The sequence below is a fragment of the Harpia harpyja genome, chromosome 4, assembly GCF_026419915.1.
Source record: "Harpia harpyja isolate bHarHar1 chromosome 4, bHarHar1 primary haplotype, whole genome shotgun sequence".
In the NCBI taxonomy this organism is placed as follows: domain Eukaryota; kingdom Metazoa; phylum Chordata; class Aves; order Accipitriformes; family Accipitridae; genus Harpia; species Harpia harpyja.
This window is the reverse complement of record NC_068943.1, coordinates 60,925,048-60,942,051: the sequence shown is the minus strand read 5'-3', so window position 1 is coordinate 60,942,051 and position 17,004 is coordinate 60,925,048. Positions and strand designations below refer to the sequence as shown.

General features: G+C 38.4%; 1 protein-coding gene across 5 annotated transcripts in view; it reads right to left on the bottom strand.

Annotated features, from left to right (window-relative positions):
* LAMA2 (laminin subunit alpha 2) overlaps window positions 1–16,406 on the bottom strand; it is a 385,301-nt gene extending 368,895 nt beyond the window's left edge. For all 5 annotated transcript variants that reach the window (XM_052784294.1, XM_052784299.1, XM_052784296.1 and 2 more), the window contains exon 1: window positions 16,262–16,406. In XM_052784294.1, coding sequence (XP_052640254.1) covers window positions 16,262–16,349 — 88 coding nt within the window. In that variant the 5' untranslated portion in view covers window positions 16,350–16,406. The remainder of the gene's footprint in view (window positions 1–16,261) is intronic.
* Between the last annotated feature and the right edge of the window lie 598 nt (window positions 16,407–17,004).

Sequence of the window (17,004 nt, the reverse complement as noted above, 5' to 3'; positions counted from 1 at the left end):
TAATAATAATGCAGAAAATCTCAATGAATTTTAAGACATCATCATTTGGCACTAGGTACTATCTTTGCTTTATAAATACAGAAGCCAAGTTCCAGATACAATTCTGATTTCTTGGGCTAATTCATTTTTCAGAAAGATAGAAATTAAAGTAGTTGGAAAAAAATGAATCCATAAACTTGCCACAGCAACATTTGAAAGTCTTCTCTTTCTGCCATCCTGAGTTCCTAGGCATGTGGTTCTCACTATATCAAAGCTGCCATGTTCTCATCGTCTCTGCCCTGGCACTGTAATCCTACAGCGTATGGAATATTTTACAGACCTGAATTTCTTTATGTGCATGCAGAATTGTCTGCATTATCTAGATCAGATGAAATTAAATTATTACAAGATGAAAACTATCATTTTGACACTGTTCCACTATGAGAACAAGGGTTTCCTGCTCTTATCTCCCCTTAGGTTTACAAAAAAGTCACAATCATACTTATTTCCTGAATTCAACCTACATGCATTTCAAAATGAGAGCTAAAAATATGCTTCCCCCTCCTTTCATAATAGCAATCTTTAACTAATATCACTGAACCATAGCTACAGCTGCAAGTAGTATTACTGATGCAATTTCTTTACAGAAAAGCTGAGCTATAAAGCAAATTAAAACCATGTCTCTCTAACTCTCAGTGAATATAGCTGTGTAATAAAGTGGCTACAGAAGACATTGGTAGTTGGCTTCTATTAAGTTTTACCACTGAAAACTTTAGTTCTAGCTCTTTGTATGTCATATAAACTTTTGTTTGCTTGCAGTGCTTGTGCCAGGATACAGACAAAATACGGACAACCTGTAGTACTCAAAAATGACAGCACTAAAGAAAACAAGCAAGATTTGAGTTTAAAAAAGTAGGTCTCAGCTTCTGGCTTGGTTCAGTTCTGGTTATTTCAACTTCAGTCTTAGCAATACTACAAGTACTGGTCACTTACTAAGACTTCAGTTACTGTCACCTCCACCAAGTGTACATGATTTGTGAATTTCATCACTCTTCCACATCTAATAAGGCTTCATTGCTGAAACAAACTGTATAGCTTCAGTACAGAGAATGTATCCATATTTGCCCAAAATTATTTAAATCCATGTTTTCAATCTCCTAGGACACCGGCCCAAATTCCAAACTAGTTGAGAAGGAGAGGGAGGGAGTAGGTATTTTTACTTTTCTTACTCAACCTGTTCTCCTGTGAATTCTTGAATATTAATTTGGTCCAGAGAACAAAAGGAAGCACGATTTTTCAGCCATGGAGACTAGCCTAGTCTAATCTTTCAACATGAGAGGTATATTGTAACTTCACCAATATTTTTCTCATTGCTATTCTTTCTTTGCCCTTCTATCTATACAGTATTGGTCTCAATTACTAATAATATAATCTACTATTCACTTGTATTAGTTTTTTCCTCATCACCTGCCCTTTTTTTCTAACAGTGTCAGGGTATCAGACAAGAAAGTGAAGTGCCTGAATTGGGGACAGTTAATCTCTCTCTTTAGGTAAGAGCAAGTCTCCTTCAGAAGACAAATCAGAGCACCTCAGACTCTGAAAAGCTGTATGAAACAAAATAACCATATTAATGATTGATAGAAAGAGTATCTCACTAATCAAGCTGCATGCCTAATATTAACTGGTATAGATACTTCCCCGAGGACTTTATGTCTCAGTGGCTTGGGTTTCTGTGCTAACTTCCTTTTTTTGGTTATGCTTCTGAAATGCCTTATTGAGTTGTCAGAGAAATCCAACTTCAAGACACTTCATAAGAGAGAGCAGCAATCCTCTCAAAACTTTCTTGATTCTTTACAAATATGAAAATCCTTAAGTGAGATGGGTGGCTACTGTTTAACTCTACATATTTTAGAGCAGAAAGACACCAAAGCTCTCTTAGTGAAATGTTGATTTTGGAATTCATATCACTTCTGATAGAAGTCTGCCCAGGCAGAAAAAAAGGAAGGGAAGGGACCAGATCTTGGTATTTTTATTCACAAATTCTATGCAGCACTCAGAGACAGCAAAATAAAGAATTTTATTTGTTCATACCAAATTTTGCTGTTAAGAGTTTAATTCTACAGACAATGTAATCTATTGTACATCATTTCAACTAAATGAAAAAAATTCTTATTTTGAGGAAGCCAAATCACAGTAATTTCATCATCATGGTGAAAAAACATGAGAACAGTTAGTTACCCTGAAGATGCTGCTTTGAATAACAGTATTTCTACACTTAAAAGTAGCATAAAATAATACTTAACTGCACTTGAACTAAACAGTTAACGTAAACCACAATTGCTTATCATTTGGAAGCAAGTCTACACACAAAACTGAATACAACATTTTTCCCTTTGTGATAGGGAACAGTTAATCACAGATTACAGGACAAATAGGGATAACAGAGAGCATCCATTTATAACGGAGGTTGATTTTGGATCCAAGCTTGTTTTATCTGGCATATCGGCAATACTACAGGAAACCACACTCAGATTAGAATGCATGAGGTTGAAAGTTTCACAACATTATCAGATTTCCCATGCTGCATGGTGTTGCACTGGGTAGCATCTTAAGACTGGTAACAAAATCCAGATGCAAACCTAGGACATTAATTTTTAAGCTTTCTTTAAATTTATAACTTCCTGTTTATGTTGTTCAAATATCAAGTTTGCAAGAGTTTGTTAGCAAAGACCAAAAAATGTACTGTGACCTGATTTAGAAGGCCACTAAACTTCTACATCCTTCACACGTTACTTGTCCTTGTAGGGTCTGACTCTGCAAACACAAAACATTCCACTAATAACAATAACTGGATATTTTTCGAAAATCCCACATTGATCATGTAAGCATTTGTAGAATAAGAACACTGAAAGTGTAGCAGTCTTAAGTAAAGGACAGTATCTCTAACTATTTACACAGCACTTTCTACGGCCAGCTTCACCATCCTCTCCACACCAAGGACTGCCTTAATACAAATATCACATTTTAAAAACACATACTTGCCATGTTGCTATTTTTCTAGTCAACTGATACATGCAGGGGGCTAATCATACATATTCACAAAGACTGCAATAACAGGATATATTTGAAATATACATGTAATACATGAAATATATCTGTACATGATGGCATGCATTGCTTAAAAAGTATCAGCCAAATGAGTTTCCTGGAATATTGTGCTGGAATACTCATATCTGGGAAGGAAACCTGACCCTAGCCTCTCTCTGTTTGGGTCACTATGATTCAAGCAGATCAATTACAGATTTTAAAGAAAACAAATAATCCTGCATCACACATTTCAAATAATTGAATACAACAATAGACCATCCAGTGCCAGAGAGCACCTGTCTTCAGAAGTGTTGCTATTTTTCAAAAGTACATTCTGGACAAGAGTGCCTCTTTCTTTGCAAAAAAACATAAGAACTGTCACTTTTTCTGAGGAAGACAGAGGTTGGCGCACAAACGGATGTCCTCAGACAACAACATATTTCCAAGAGAACACTACTTCTGTTTCTGAGCCTACTGAAATAATCCCCTTGAGCCTTTTTTATCAGGCTGAAGACTGAACCACAAACAAACTATTCAAGGTGTGTGCACCTCATCTTTTTCTTTCAGCTCTTGTACCAAGTAAACTGTCAGATCCAAGGATAAGTTCTTCTGTGGGCAGAAGTCATGAACCTACTAGATTTAATAATGTTAATAGAATAATAAAATTAATTCAGTATTCCATTATACATCCACTATATCAAAAGCACAATGCACTTATCTAAATAGCAGTGTACATTTATGAATGTGGAAAGAACAGTTTAGCTCACCTTCCAAGTATACATCTAGTCTAGATAAGATACAAGTAATTTCCATTTAATGGAAGTTATGCAGAGACATTGCATAGAGAAAGAGGATGGAAGAATAATAATAATATTGGAACACAAAAGGCTTCTTAGAAGGGTGGGAAATATGACCTGTCTAGAATGTTCTTAAAAATACTATTTAAAAAAGCAAAGTACATCAGAATAGCTACAATCTCCTTATTTGTTTCTCCTTACAGTAAATCAGCCTATATTGCCACACCTAGGCCATGTCTAGCAGCCAATCTGTCTGCTTTAAACTACATGGTCTGTATCTCAGGCCTATATCCATAGTCTAATATTAAAAATACAGATTCACCCAAAACTGCTCCCAAAATCTGAAAGTCTTGGATAACTAATTAAGCTGGAATTTTAATGCAGCTTAGTAATATGCAGCAATTCTAAACATTATATATGTTCCATCTTAGGTAGAGTGACACACATTGTGATGAAACCAAAGTCCTCTACTACGTGTATAGTACAGCACACTGAGGACAAAAATTGAGTTAAGAATATGGAAGAAAATTTTAGTAAGATATAACGTCCACTAACAATAACTAGAGTTAAAATTTCAGGGTTAGTTTTAGAACAAAGCTGCAAAGATATTCAGGAATAAAACAGCTTGTGTGTGTTCACTAATTTAAATAAATAAATAAATCCAAACAAATACTCACTTTTTTTTTCATGCTAATTATATCTCCTAGTGGAAACTAAGACCAAGAAGCATCATATCTTAAAATCTCTTTAGGTCCCATAAGCCTAAATACACTCTTGCACATTAAATCCACCTTAAAATCTAAAATAAGATGCCAGATACAATAAGCTTTGCTAATAAAAATGAATCTAAATTCTTCTAGAATAAGCCTCTAAGACCTTGAGCTTACTTCTTAAGACACTTTATCCAATTAAGGCTGAATCCCTTGCTGAAGTGTCTTTGCACGGGTAAAAATTACAAGAATTATTTGTGCATAAAGAATTATATACCTATTTGAAATTACCACTGGTCAAGTTTTTCATAAAACTTCCATACGCTCGTAAGTGCACATGTAAGAGTGATTAATGTTCATGAATCAGAAGAGTGGGATTCTATAAGTACCATCTGATGACATGCCAATCCTCACAGATTTAGAACAGCTGTTTCTTCAGTCCAGCCAATACAATGAAAATATCTCAGTTTGGACACAGAAAAGTTTAATTCCTAACAGAATAGATTACTATGGATCTGTGTATGTAATTTTAAAGAACTTCCCCTTGCATGCCATTTCCACAATTAGTTTATCTTAAAAGCTAATTGTTTTTGTGAACTATTTGCTATAAAGTCAAGGGAGCTGATACAAAGTTAGAAACAAAGCCTCATTTAAACAGGAAAAAATGCTAAATGCTTAGTAGCTCTCTGTAGCAACTCACTCCCTAGTTTTCAACTATAGCTAATCCTTCAGTTTAACTATTCATTCTGACAGCTCTGGGACCCTCTGGCTCCTCTTGGTTCTTCCACTCATTGTAGAAATAAACTGCTTACACACACATATGTTCAGCAGAACATTAAGACAGAACAAAATGTCGTGTTCTGGGTTGTATGCTCCCTTTATAAGGACTGGGAATGAAATTCCTGCCACGAGGAAGTCAGTAAGAATTTCACCGTAACTTCAAACAAACCTAACTTTCACACTAAAATGAGTATACATCACGCGATATTAGGTATTTTACTCAGATATTTCAACTAACAGCCATAAAGGAAAACCAGGTAGTGAATGAGAGAAAATTATTTTCTTGGACTCTGTGTGGATTTGGTTTAGCAGGGAATACATAAGTTCTGTTTCACTTCTATAAAATAATTGTACAGGAAGTGTCATACTGTAGACAAATGCTACATTTTTAAACTAATTCCAGAAGTGATTTAAAGGTCTGCTGTGCAGAATATAATGGCTTTTAAACACAAAATTTAATAATTACTCGAGTTTATAAAACAGATTGAGCAGAGTAATTTCATCTCATTCTAGATTGTCTTAATAATGTTGACTCACTTTGAAACTAAATGTTATATTACAGAGCTACTTAGATCAATTAATGGGTTAATTCATCAACAGATTTTCAACTAATTGGAAATACTTATTTTCATACCATGAAGCCAAAACTCCTTCTAATTCCTAGAAACAACTCTATTCTATGGGACAAGACAAGTCTAAAACAGTGCCCTTCACACATCATGTTCAAAGTCATGCACCTGAGCAGTACAAATGCTCCTCCAGTCACATTTGACCCTGGGTGTCTGTCAAGTAATCTTAGGCACACACTACTCAGCCACTCAGCTTCTTTTGCACAAAACTGATATCCCATGCAACAGTTACTGGGAAGAAAACTCTCTGTTGTTATAGCAGCAACATATAAACATAAATAAAGACTGGTAATAACAGAGGAAGACAGGCAGTAGTTACAGTCCACATTATGCATGTTATAGTAGGAGTTGTTTTCACTTTGAATTTACCAACAAGCTAGGGCAACAACTTATATCAAAACTGCTTAAGCCTTACTTTTCCTAACTTACTCAAACTGCCTGTGCAGTTGAATTTTCTGTGCTGTCATTCTTCATGTTTCCAGGCATAAGTCTTCCTATGAAAATATTTACAACTAAAATGAAGGAAAAGTGAGACAATGAAAATTTCTTGCATGAGAAATGTGCAACTGGTTTGTTTCACAAATGCACAGAACTGACGTAGGAGATTAAAAGCAGATTCTATATTCGAGCTACAACAGATTTCACCATTTTTGAAGCAGACTGCCTACAAATTATCCCATCTTCCATAAAGATGGAGAGATTCACATGAAAAGTGATGGTCTATAAATGATCGTCTGTAGAACTGGAATTCCTGAGGACTTATACAGGCTTACAATTAGATAAGGCAGAACACTTGCTACTTACTGGATCTTTAGTAACTGAGCCTTAAGAAACTGGCTACACCCTGTTTAACTGAATGTTGCATTTTCTCATGTTAATTGAAGGAAAGAGGCTCTGCAGACCACTACTAGTATTACAACAAATTACTGACTAGCTTTCAATATAACTAATGTTCATATCTATCAATTCAATTTAAGACTAATTCCATCCCAGCCAGGCACATAGCTTGTCAAGACCTTTGTGAATTCTTCCATAAATGGACTTCTTTTTTCTATGATACCGTAGTTTAAGATACTTGGGCATATTCTCAAATGCTCTTCTATAGCCCTTATCAATATGCCTTATACAAATACTTTGAAGGCTTATCCATATAATACACAAAAGCCACTCTGGCTCTTGCCAGCACAACATATTTATCCTTGTATTCACTAATTCTGTTCTTTATCACGTCTATGACTGTGTTCAGTTCTAAAACTATAGTTACAAGTTCACTGTGAGGCCTTTTTAAACATTAGGATCATATTTGCGAGCTTCCATTTCCCCCCCAATGAGGCTGTTCATATAACCTGTTCAACAATCAGTTATATAATGTCATTACTCTATCAGCACTTTCACACCAAGTTCTTTACATCCTTCCATAAATCTCAGATTCAAATACCTATTTCCCCTAGAGCTACTGAGCTGATACCACTCATCAGCCTTAACCAATCTATATGTAAGCTGATGCCACAAACATTTTCATGCCAACAACAAATCCTATACCCAGAGTTGATAACTTAATAAATCAGCATTTCTATCCTCCTGTATCTGCTGTTTGGATCAAAACCCTGAGGGCATTAGCTTCTGTGTCCTCTATAATGCTAAACACAATCAGAAATTGTGTTTATTTATCTGTATAAATTACTGTATATCTCTTAGTAGTTGCTCATCAACACAATTTTTCTCTTGAACTACTTTATACATGTGATCCAGCAGTGTATCACCTTCTGTCTATACGGCACTTCTATTTTAATCCTAAAGAGCCTGGAATACAGAGACAAGGCTTAATATCAGCAAAGGTTAATTCCTGAAGCAAAAAGCTTGGTTTATTAGCAGTCATCTCACAGAATACCTAACTATTTTTATTTTCATTCTTACAGACAGACATAAATAGCCTTCTCTCTCAAACTTTTCCCCTCAAAAAGTACCTTACGTTCCTCAAGCAATGTTTTTAAGATGAGCACTGTCAAACTGTACATGTATCAGTAAGCCATGTGTTCAAATTAAAAGCCACAAATGACTAAAATAAACAACAGATTTTGTATAGATAATGAAAAACATAGAAGCACTGTGTAAAGAACTATACACACAGTTTTACTCTCTGTCCAAAGTAACATACTAAACCAAGCACTGATCTCTTGCTTACTAGTGCCATACATGTAATTTTACTATCTTGAGTTATATTACAGGACTTAACCAAGATGAAAGACAACACGTGAAGGCAAAAAGCAGACCAGCAAAACAAGTAGTTGCATAAGAACCTATCACTACCTCTGAATCACATAAGTTTTAAATAGATATTTTGGGACAAATAGATATTGTAAGTGGAAGCTAAGTACTGTACAAACAGCCACAGATGTGTTACTATCATGAAGAACCAATACCTTAGAACACAGCTGCATCAGTTGATCCCTTTTATATATTATCATCTAAGGAGGACAGCCAGAAGTGAAATAATGAGTGTAACAATAGTGACCAAGTGATAAGGTGTATCTTCAATGAATAGACAAATGACTCAGTGTAACAACTTAAGTTCCACTTTATTCTTCTGGGACAGTGTCTTATTTCCCCAAGAACTGACTCAAACTCTTGATGATGATGATGACGACTGTGGTTGTTATTAATGTTGTTGTTTTCCACATCACTTTTCTACGTCACAAAAGTTCTTTCACCAATTAAACTATGAGCTTCAAAGCCACTTTAAATAACCCCTACCAATATGGCAAGCACGCTCAGTGTATTTTCCCCTCTAGTTAACAAGCTATGAAGTTGATACGAGCATTTAACTATTAATTTTGCTGGAAAATGACTACCTTATTCTCCATGTCAAAGCTGCAGCTGGGTGAGGAAACCGAAGCTGCACGCATAATCAATGATTACAGGGTATGCATGTAAAAGCTTCCCACCTACTCTGAATTTAGAAAATATTTGTCATATTTACTATATAACCATACCAAAAGTGACTGGGAGGGAGCACCACACTTACACAGACCCTAAACCCACACAGCACACAACCTTAGTACAATGGAACTAATTTAGAAGGCTGTGCCCAGCTGTAAAAAGACACCGTGCTTAAGAGAAGAATTCAGTGTGCATATTACAAATATATTTTTCAGTTAAATGTGTGGGGTTTTTTCCCATGGTAAAGAAAACCTTTTTGTGTGAGGGCTCATTCTTCTTTAAAAAGGAATGATGAATAGAAAATATTCTCCAATTATACCAAAATCAAAAGCTGATGAGAAACATACTCTGTTTTATGGCATGTACTGCATATGGGAATTCTTATATTCACAACTGGGGAGTTTCCACAATTGTTGTAAAAGGTGACTAAAAAATTATCCCCAGGGATGATATGGTACCAAGAATTTATTTTTTCAGGTAATATTAACAAACTCAGTATTGTCTATGACAGCTCAGGGTTAAACACATGAAGCGTACTTCTCATGCTCTGCAATCATCTTTTTGTTGCCACTACAAAAAATGCATGCATAATTCACACAACTAAATCAGATATGCAACTGCATCACACTCAAATCACCAGCTCTGGGATTTGCAAAAACATACATGTTCTATTCCTGGTGGTTTCAAATATCAAGTTCAAAAGCCCTGTATGTTTTATTTATGTTACTTTGCATTCTTTAAAAGGCATGGATTTCTTCTTCTTTCATAGAGCTCTCTGGCTTTCAGAGAAATCCAGACTACTCATATTCCCTACCATCACAGATGAGTTCAGAAAATGCACAAAATACTTATCACTGCGACATAGTATTTGATCATACATATTTAGAAACACAGTAATATGTACAAATAATGCTATTTATTTATTCCTTCTTCCAGCCTAAAAGTTATTAAGCAACAAATGTACAGCAGTAGTTCTGCATTCTTAGTGCAGGATATACTCCAGGAAAGTTAATATATAATGCATGTCCCTATAACAGAGATTATCCAGATATTTCTGTGGAACAGGATTACAGGCTGTTGAGCAGCTAGCATAAACAGAGGAATACATTGCCATGTTCAGCATCTTCCATCAAAACCTAAAGGTAGCCTGAGTGAAAGCAGCATCTAAAACTCTCAGGGTTCATCTGAGGAGCTGGTGTATAACGTAGAAAACCAAATTAAACCCTAACTCAACTCTCACTGGAAGTGTGCAGAAAAACAGTGCTTCTGATTTCTTTTTCTTGCACCTCTAAGTCCTCGTTTGCCAGCCCCCAGCTTTGCTCCATTTTCCCGTAGCAGGGGGAAATATATACTATGTTTAGAGGAATTTTCCAAACTTTTCTGATGAATTCTTCTTCTTTCTAAGTGGCTTCAAAGACTGCCCCCACTCATTGGGGTAGGTGAAGAATGGCAAGATATAGTCATTTGCCATTAAAAGAAAAATTATATAGCTATAAAAATAATTTTGTTTAATCCTATTTTGTTCACTTTTTGGTAATTTTCTTTTTTATTACATCTTAAATCCATGAATTATGACAGTAGTAGATACACATGTCAGTTGGGACAGAACAAGGCGTTGTAATGGTATTTGGATAATCCACTCTGCAGGAATTTTCATTATTCTTCCTGAGGTTTCACAAGAGTTCCCTGGCATAATACTGCTACAGCTGCTTTACAGCCTAATGTTATTACAAGGTCTGATTCAAAGATAATGTCTGCTAGAGGAATCTGGCAGGAAACAGAGTCCTAGGAAAATCCTTGTGATAGTAAGGTATAACTAATGGAGACTGAACTGCTGAAAAAATTGAGGGTAGTAACAGTTATTTGTTTTGAGTTTTGCAAGAATCCTGAGATCTCTCCGTTACTTCTCAGAACAAAAATCACACAAATTCAAGTTCCTTTTTCTGAAAATCTTATCATTTTTCTAATCAAAATAAATCATAAAAAAAAATTAAAAAAGAAGAAGGGTCAAATCTCTACCTTATCCATGGAACAGAAGTGGTCCAACACCATTGCCTGCCATTTTCTTCAGTACCTCTCTTATCTACATTTTCAGATTGAGGAGAACATGAAGACTGTGGAAAAGCAGGAACTAGGAATCGGCTATCAACTACAGTAGCTGGTACAAGAGAATAAATAACATGTAGTCATCAGCATGAGCCAGCTCATGAACTAGCTTTACTGGCAAACACCAAAGAATTCCCCTTCTTGTTTCAAAGACATGGATGGAGTCAATATAAAGTTTAGCAAACATGACATATTTGGGTGTATTTTACTTCTGCAAGCAAGGCTTGGTCTGTATTACTGTTAGTGTGGCCTGAGTTGTTAGCGTGTGACATATAAGCTCTCAGATATTCTAGACAGAACCCTCATTCAGGAGAAAAACATCCAGTAATTAACGGCTTATTATCTAAGAAAACATTTGGGAAAGAAAATGAGATAATCAGGTATGCACACTGGTTCACATTTGCATGTATTTGTGTCCTATCACCATTCCTGACCTACAAGTGTAAGGAGTCTGGACTTCAGGAGAAAAAAGAGGGGGGGCAACCCTGCACCAGGAATCCATGCTGCCTCTTATTCCAAAATACTATAATCTCCAAAAACTGTCAGTCCAAGTAGCTGGATAAGAATTAGAACATGTGTGGGTGGATTCCTTCCTCCAGCCTGAATTAATTAAAAATGATTGTTTGCTGTATTATTTTAAAGCGGATTTTTGGAACAGGTTAAAGAACCACTGTTCTGACTTTAGTATTTCAAGCCTAATAAGAAAGACTCTTGTAAAAAACTTGTAGGAGAAAAATTAATAATAAGGAGTTTAAACATAAAGTGCATCTTATGTTTTTATTTTTTGCTTGGAGGAATTCACACATTCTTGTACAAGACCTACCTCATTCAGTTTAGCTGTGGTTATTTCAAGTTAAAGCATGTACACAAAAAACACACAAATTCATGTCTGCAGTCAGTCTGGGCAATTCTACCTATTTCTAATACGTTACGTTGGCCCTTAATTACTATGTTTTCCTTTCTCACATTCTAAACCTGAAACACATATTAATACCCTCTGCTTTCACTTTCTCAACCAGTTATTAAACTGTAAGAAAATAATATGGACAACAACTTTGAAGTAAAAAGTTAGCAGCCATCACAGCATATTTTTGAGATCAGCATCTCCCAAAATTTTGGGGCTGCTTAATCCCTATTGATCAGGCAGCACTAAATACTCCTAAGAGAGTTTCTAGAACTGATCAGTATTGGTCTCGTATAAATACATCTAAAACAAACAAACAAAAATCCTAATTTCCAGATCACCAAAAGTTTATCTGCAAAAACATTTAGTAGCAGATAGAATTAATGTAAAAAGGGTATACACAGAACATACTATACTGCAGTACATCTTGAGTGACCAAGGCTTGTTACCTGTTACAAAATCCTGAAATTGGATTAAGGAACTCCTTTTTTTTTTTTTTTAAATTATACACAGAATTTTACACATTGTAATACGCCTGCCCTCCATAACGGACATATTCTCCTTCACATTCTTGAAGCTAGAGCCCTATATATGTTGACCAACCAGACTGAATGGATTAGATAATGGCTAAATTCTACCTTTCCTCTCATGGAAGAGAAAGTACTTTGGCACTCTTTCTCCCAAATAGCCATTGATTTTCAGTGATTATCTTAAAGATTTCTACATTGCTTTCACATTTAGTTGATATTGGACAACGGCTTCAAAATTTATTTAGGTGAGAACAAGCTGATAAACAGAGCAATCACTAAGCCCTGTTCTCGCAGGAAAGTAGAATGCAAATTTACCAACGTTATTCTTTCCAATACCAACTAAATAATTTACAAGCACCATTCTCCAAATAAAGTCAGCAGAATGTTTTGAATGTTTAAATGCCATCAGCCATGATGGAAATGCTCTCTATAGCAAGACTTCACCAGGGGCGGGGTTGGTCGTTTTTGAAGACTGAACTTACTCTAAAGAGGTTCCTATTAAGAAATAGGAGACTTGACTTTTGCTTTAACAGATTAAAAATTAATTTAAAAAATTAATAACAGATTAATAACAGATTAAAAAAGCATCTGTTTTTTTGTCTCCAGAAATAAAGAATCTAAGTCCACACAACATTCTTCAATCTTAATATGTGAAATATTAAAATTATGTTCCATTATCCTTCTCTCTTGACTTTTCAGAGTACAGTGTACAATACGCATACATGTACGTATGCGGGAAGGAATCCTGTAACTCCTTATTTCCATGAGATAACACAAAGATAACAATTTTGAACTCTGAAAACTCGTTTAAAAAACCTACACCTACAGACAGACTTAAAAGTACTGACCAACATGCCACCATCCATTGCCTAAAAGACTGCCACCAGTCATATTCTGCTAACACTAGGTTGACATTCACCCCTCATTTCTCTTTCGAGTGAGAAATTTCACTTTGACTTTATAAGCATCCTATATACTTCACCTCTTGGAGTCAACTTACACTTCCAATTTGTGAGATGCTAAGAAACACCCGTACTCCATGAGTTATCTCCACTGATGTCAGCAGCTGACACCACAGATCAGGTTACTGTGCAGTGTATGTTCCTTAGCCCTGTCCCTACTACTCACACCTTTCACAGATACATAGCTTCAGTACTCTCCCATGATAGATACTTACAACTTTTAATAAAAGGATGAATTCTTCAAGATCAAAAGCAAGTTTTTCATTCCTTTCTAAACTACTACTATTTTGTTGCTCCCACATTCCACAGGAAAGAGGATGAAGCAAGGTTCAAGAATCAAAAGGAACATTACATAGCACTTCAGTAAGTTTGCCTTAACTGCAAGTTTTGCATAGCGTTAAGAAACAGTTATAGAATGCACATGCCTTTCTGGTTCTGATTCTTCCATTTTATGAGAAATTCTACATGACTACTTAGTGTTCAAACAACAGAAGAACAAATAACACGTGTAGCTGAAAAAAAAAAAAATTAAATTAACTCCAGGTTTCTGACCACAGTAAATCTTCTACCAACTTAAAAATAAATAAAAAAAAAAACCACAACAAAACCAACAGAATTACAGACTGTTCTCATCTTTGAGGTGCAAAATGTTCTTGAAGTGTTCTGTTCTAAAAAACAACATGGGAATTCATTGTGATGTCTCAAATACTGTTTTTCAAAGCATTGCAGCTCTGTTACATAATTTTCTCCACAGACATCCGACTGGTGCTAACAATTAGAGAGCAATACTTACCATCCAACATTATGGTTATTACCAAATAACTATTAAGTGGAAAAACAAAAGTTGTAAGTCTAAGGTATAAAGCATGGGTCTAGTAACATTCTTGTATATGTTAAAAATCCCCCAGGACTTCAAAGAAGTCAGACTTTCAAACTTTTTGCATTAGAGTGGAGTTCATTACCTCTTTGCCAGGGCAACACAGTGGTATCTACATAGTGCTAGCACCTCCTAGCAGCTGTAACAGATCTTAGAAAGAAATTTAGAAGAGAGTAAATGGCTTAAAAATTTGGCAGGCCAGCACCTGAATTCAACTGTGAGGTTTAGAAGGTCCCATCATCACATTATTAACATTTAATTAAAAGTCCTGGTGCGCCTCACTGAATTACCAGAACTCAGTTATAACATAACACCAGCGATGCAGCAGATGAATGCCCAAGACACCCACTTCTAATTTAAAAGGAAAATAATGATCATATCCCTTCACTGCAGAGGTTAAAAAACCCAAGATACTGCATAAAGAAAAGGACATTCTCCAAAAGTGTCTGTGTGTGTGTGTGTGTGAGAGAGAGAGAGAGGGAGGGAGGGGGAGAGAGAGAGAGATTATTAAAAGAAATTCCAAACCAGTATTTTTCTAGCTCACAAATTAATTAGCTGGCAGGGGGGGAAAGAAAAAGAAAAAAAAGCAAGAGGAAAATGCATGGTGTATTATACCTTAAATTGTCTACTTTTAAAATCTCAGTCTTCAATGTTTACCAAAAAGTCATCATCTAAACACAGTCTAATTCTGGATGAGTTTTTATCTACAGAGATACTTGATCAACTGTCGTTTATCCTCACACAGTAAAATTAGTATTAAGGAGTCAGCTGCTTGAGACACTTTTTTCACAAAATGACAGCGCATCATGTTTTGCAAAGTAAACCCTAAAAATTCCTCATCCAAAGTGTTCAGCCTATACTGTGACATCAAGGTCAAATAGAAGCTAGCTGTTATTCCAGGGGCCTTAATTTTATTTTAACACGCCCATGGTATCTCCTTACTGAATTCTTTTTAGCAAGGCCAAAAATGTAAAGAGCAGCAAATGCAGGCACCAGAAGGAATACTGTGAGCTGAAGAATGGTTTTAAGGATTTCCTATGAGAGCTGATAAATTTAATAAAGTTTGTTTCTCCCATACCTGTACATCCCCCTTTTTGATCTTTCCACATAACACTAATTGAAAAAGCAAACAAACAAAAAACCCCTTACTGTCAACACACCTAAACACTGCATAATGGAAGGTGATTGCACGTGTAAGACATTGACTACTCGTGCAGGGTACGATTGATTCTGTTCCCACTCCAGTCGTGGCTAGTTTTTAACACCGAGAAAAGCTTTGTGACTGGGTAAGTGCATCAAATTGTCACCTTAAGTAAAAGCAGCCCGAGCAGCCCGCATTTGTTTCAATACAGCCTACCAAGCTTCCCCTAATCACAGAGATGCCAACAGGCGGGCACAACACGGGGAGAGAGAGGGCTGCCAACGGATCAGCCTGTAAAGACTATGTAAGGCCGCTTCGGGGACCAGGACACGTCGTCCTGTCGTCCCTAGACTATAATAACAGTAGGCACGATTTGCCCCTCCGTGTTCAGTCACAGCGCAGCTCATCTGCCACGCTCTGAACCGCGACTTTGCCTCTTATATCAAAGCCTGCGTGTGAGAGTTAACGGGGAAGAGCGAGCGGGAGACAGGGAGTAACGGGGGCGCGCTGCAGCTCCCCGCCCGGCTCCCCGCCGCACCTCGGCGAGGTGGGAGGCCGCGACCCCCACCACGGGCTGCGCTCCCGGCGCCACGGAAGCCCTCCTCGGCCCGGCCGGGGTCCCAGCGGCGGTGCCCCGGCAGCGTCCCGCCGCCGAGTCCCCTCTACAGGCTGGGGGTTACTTGTCACGCTCCGCGCCTGTGCCCCCGACCCTCCCGTCACCACAAGGACTCCCGAGCCGGTGGCAGGGCCGCCTCCCCCTCTACGTCCTCCGCGGCCCCGGCCGGGGCGAGTGAGGCACGGGCTCCCCGCTCCCCGTACCTCTCTGTGGCGGCGGCGGCGGCGGCGGCTGGCCTCGGCTGCCGAGCGCCGCCAGCAGCAAGAGGAGCGGCAAACCTTCCCGTGCCATGGCTCCTCAGCAGCCGAGCTGCTGGCTCGTCCGGCCCGGGACCAGCCAGGAGAGTGAGCCGCCACCGCCCCAGAGAGGAGAGAAGACCCCGCAGCCCCGGGCAGGGAGCAGGACACACCCCTACCCCTGCCCCGCCCCGCCGGGCCCGGTCCCCGAGGGCCACCGAGGCGGCAGAGCGAGAGGGGCCGGTGGGCCCCCAGGGGCAGTAAAGCCGGGAGCTACGGCGGAAGGAGGGGACGGAGGGTGCCGCAGGCTCCCCGCGGCGCTTACGGCGGCCGGGCGCGCACCGGGAGGCCGCCGAGGCCCGCGTTTCGGGAGCGGCCAGGTAGGGCCGGGAGAGGTAAACGCCCGCCTCTCGGCGCCCGCCGCAGGAGGCGGGCGGCACGTGCCCCGCTAACGGCTGCGGCCGCCGGGGCGCCGCCGGCCACCGGCGCCCTGCGCCGTCAGCAGGGCCGGCGTCCCGGGGATCGGAAAACTACGCGGAGCCTCCCTGGAAATTGGCTTAACAGTTTGAAAACGAGACGTTCATCAGGTTATCCGAGAGAGAGAGAAAAAAAACCTGTACTGCGGGGGGAAAAAAGCTTTCCGGGTAGGCATTCCGAACGCTCGAATTGCAAACAAGCCAAATGCATTTTTCCTGCTGTGTCTGGGAGTA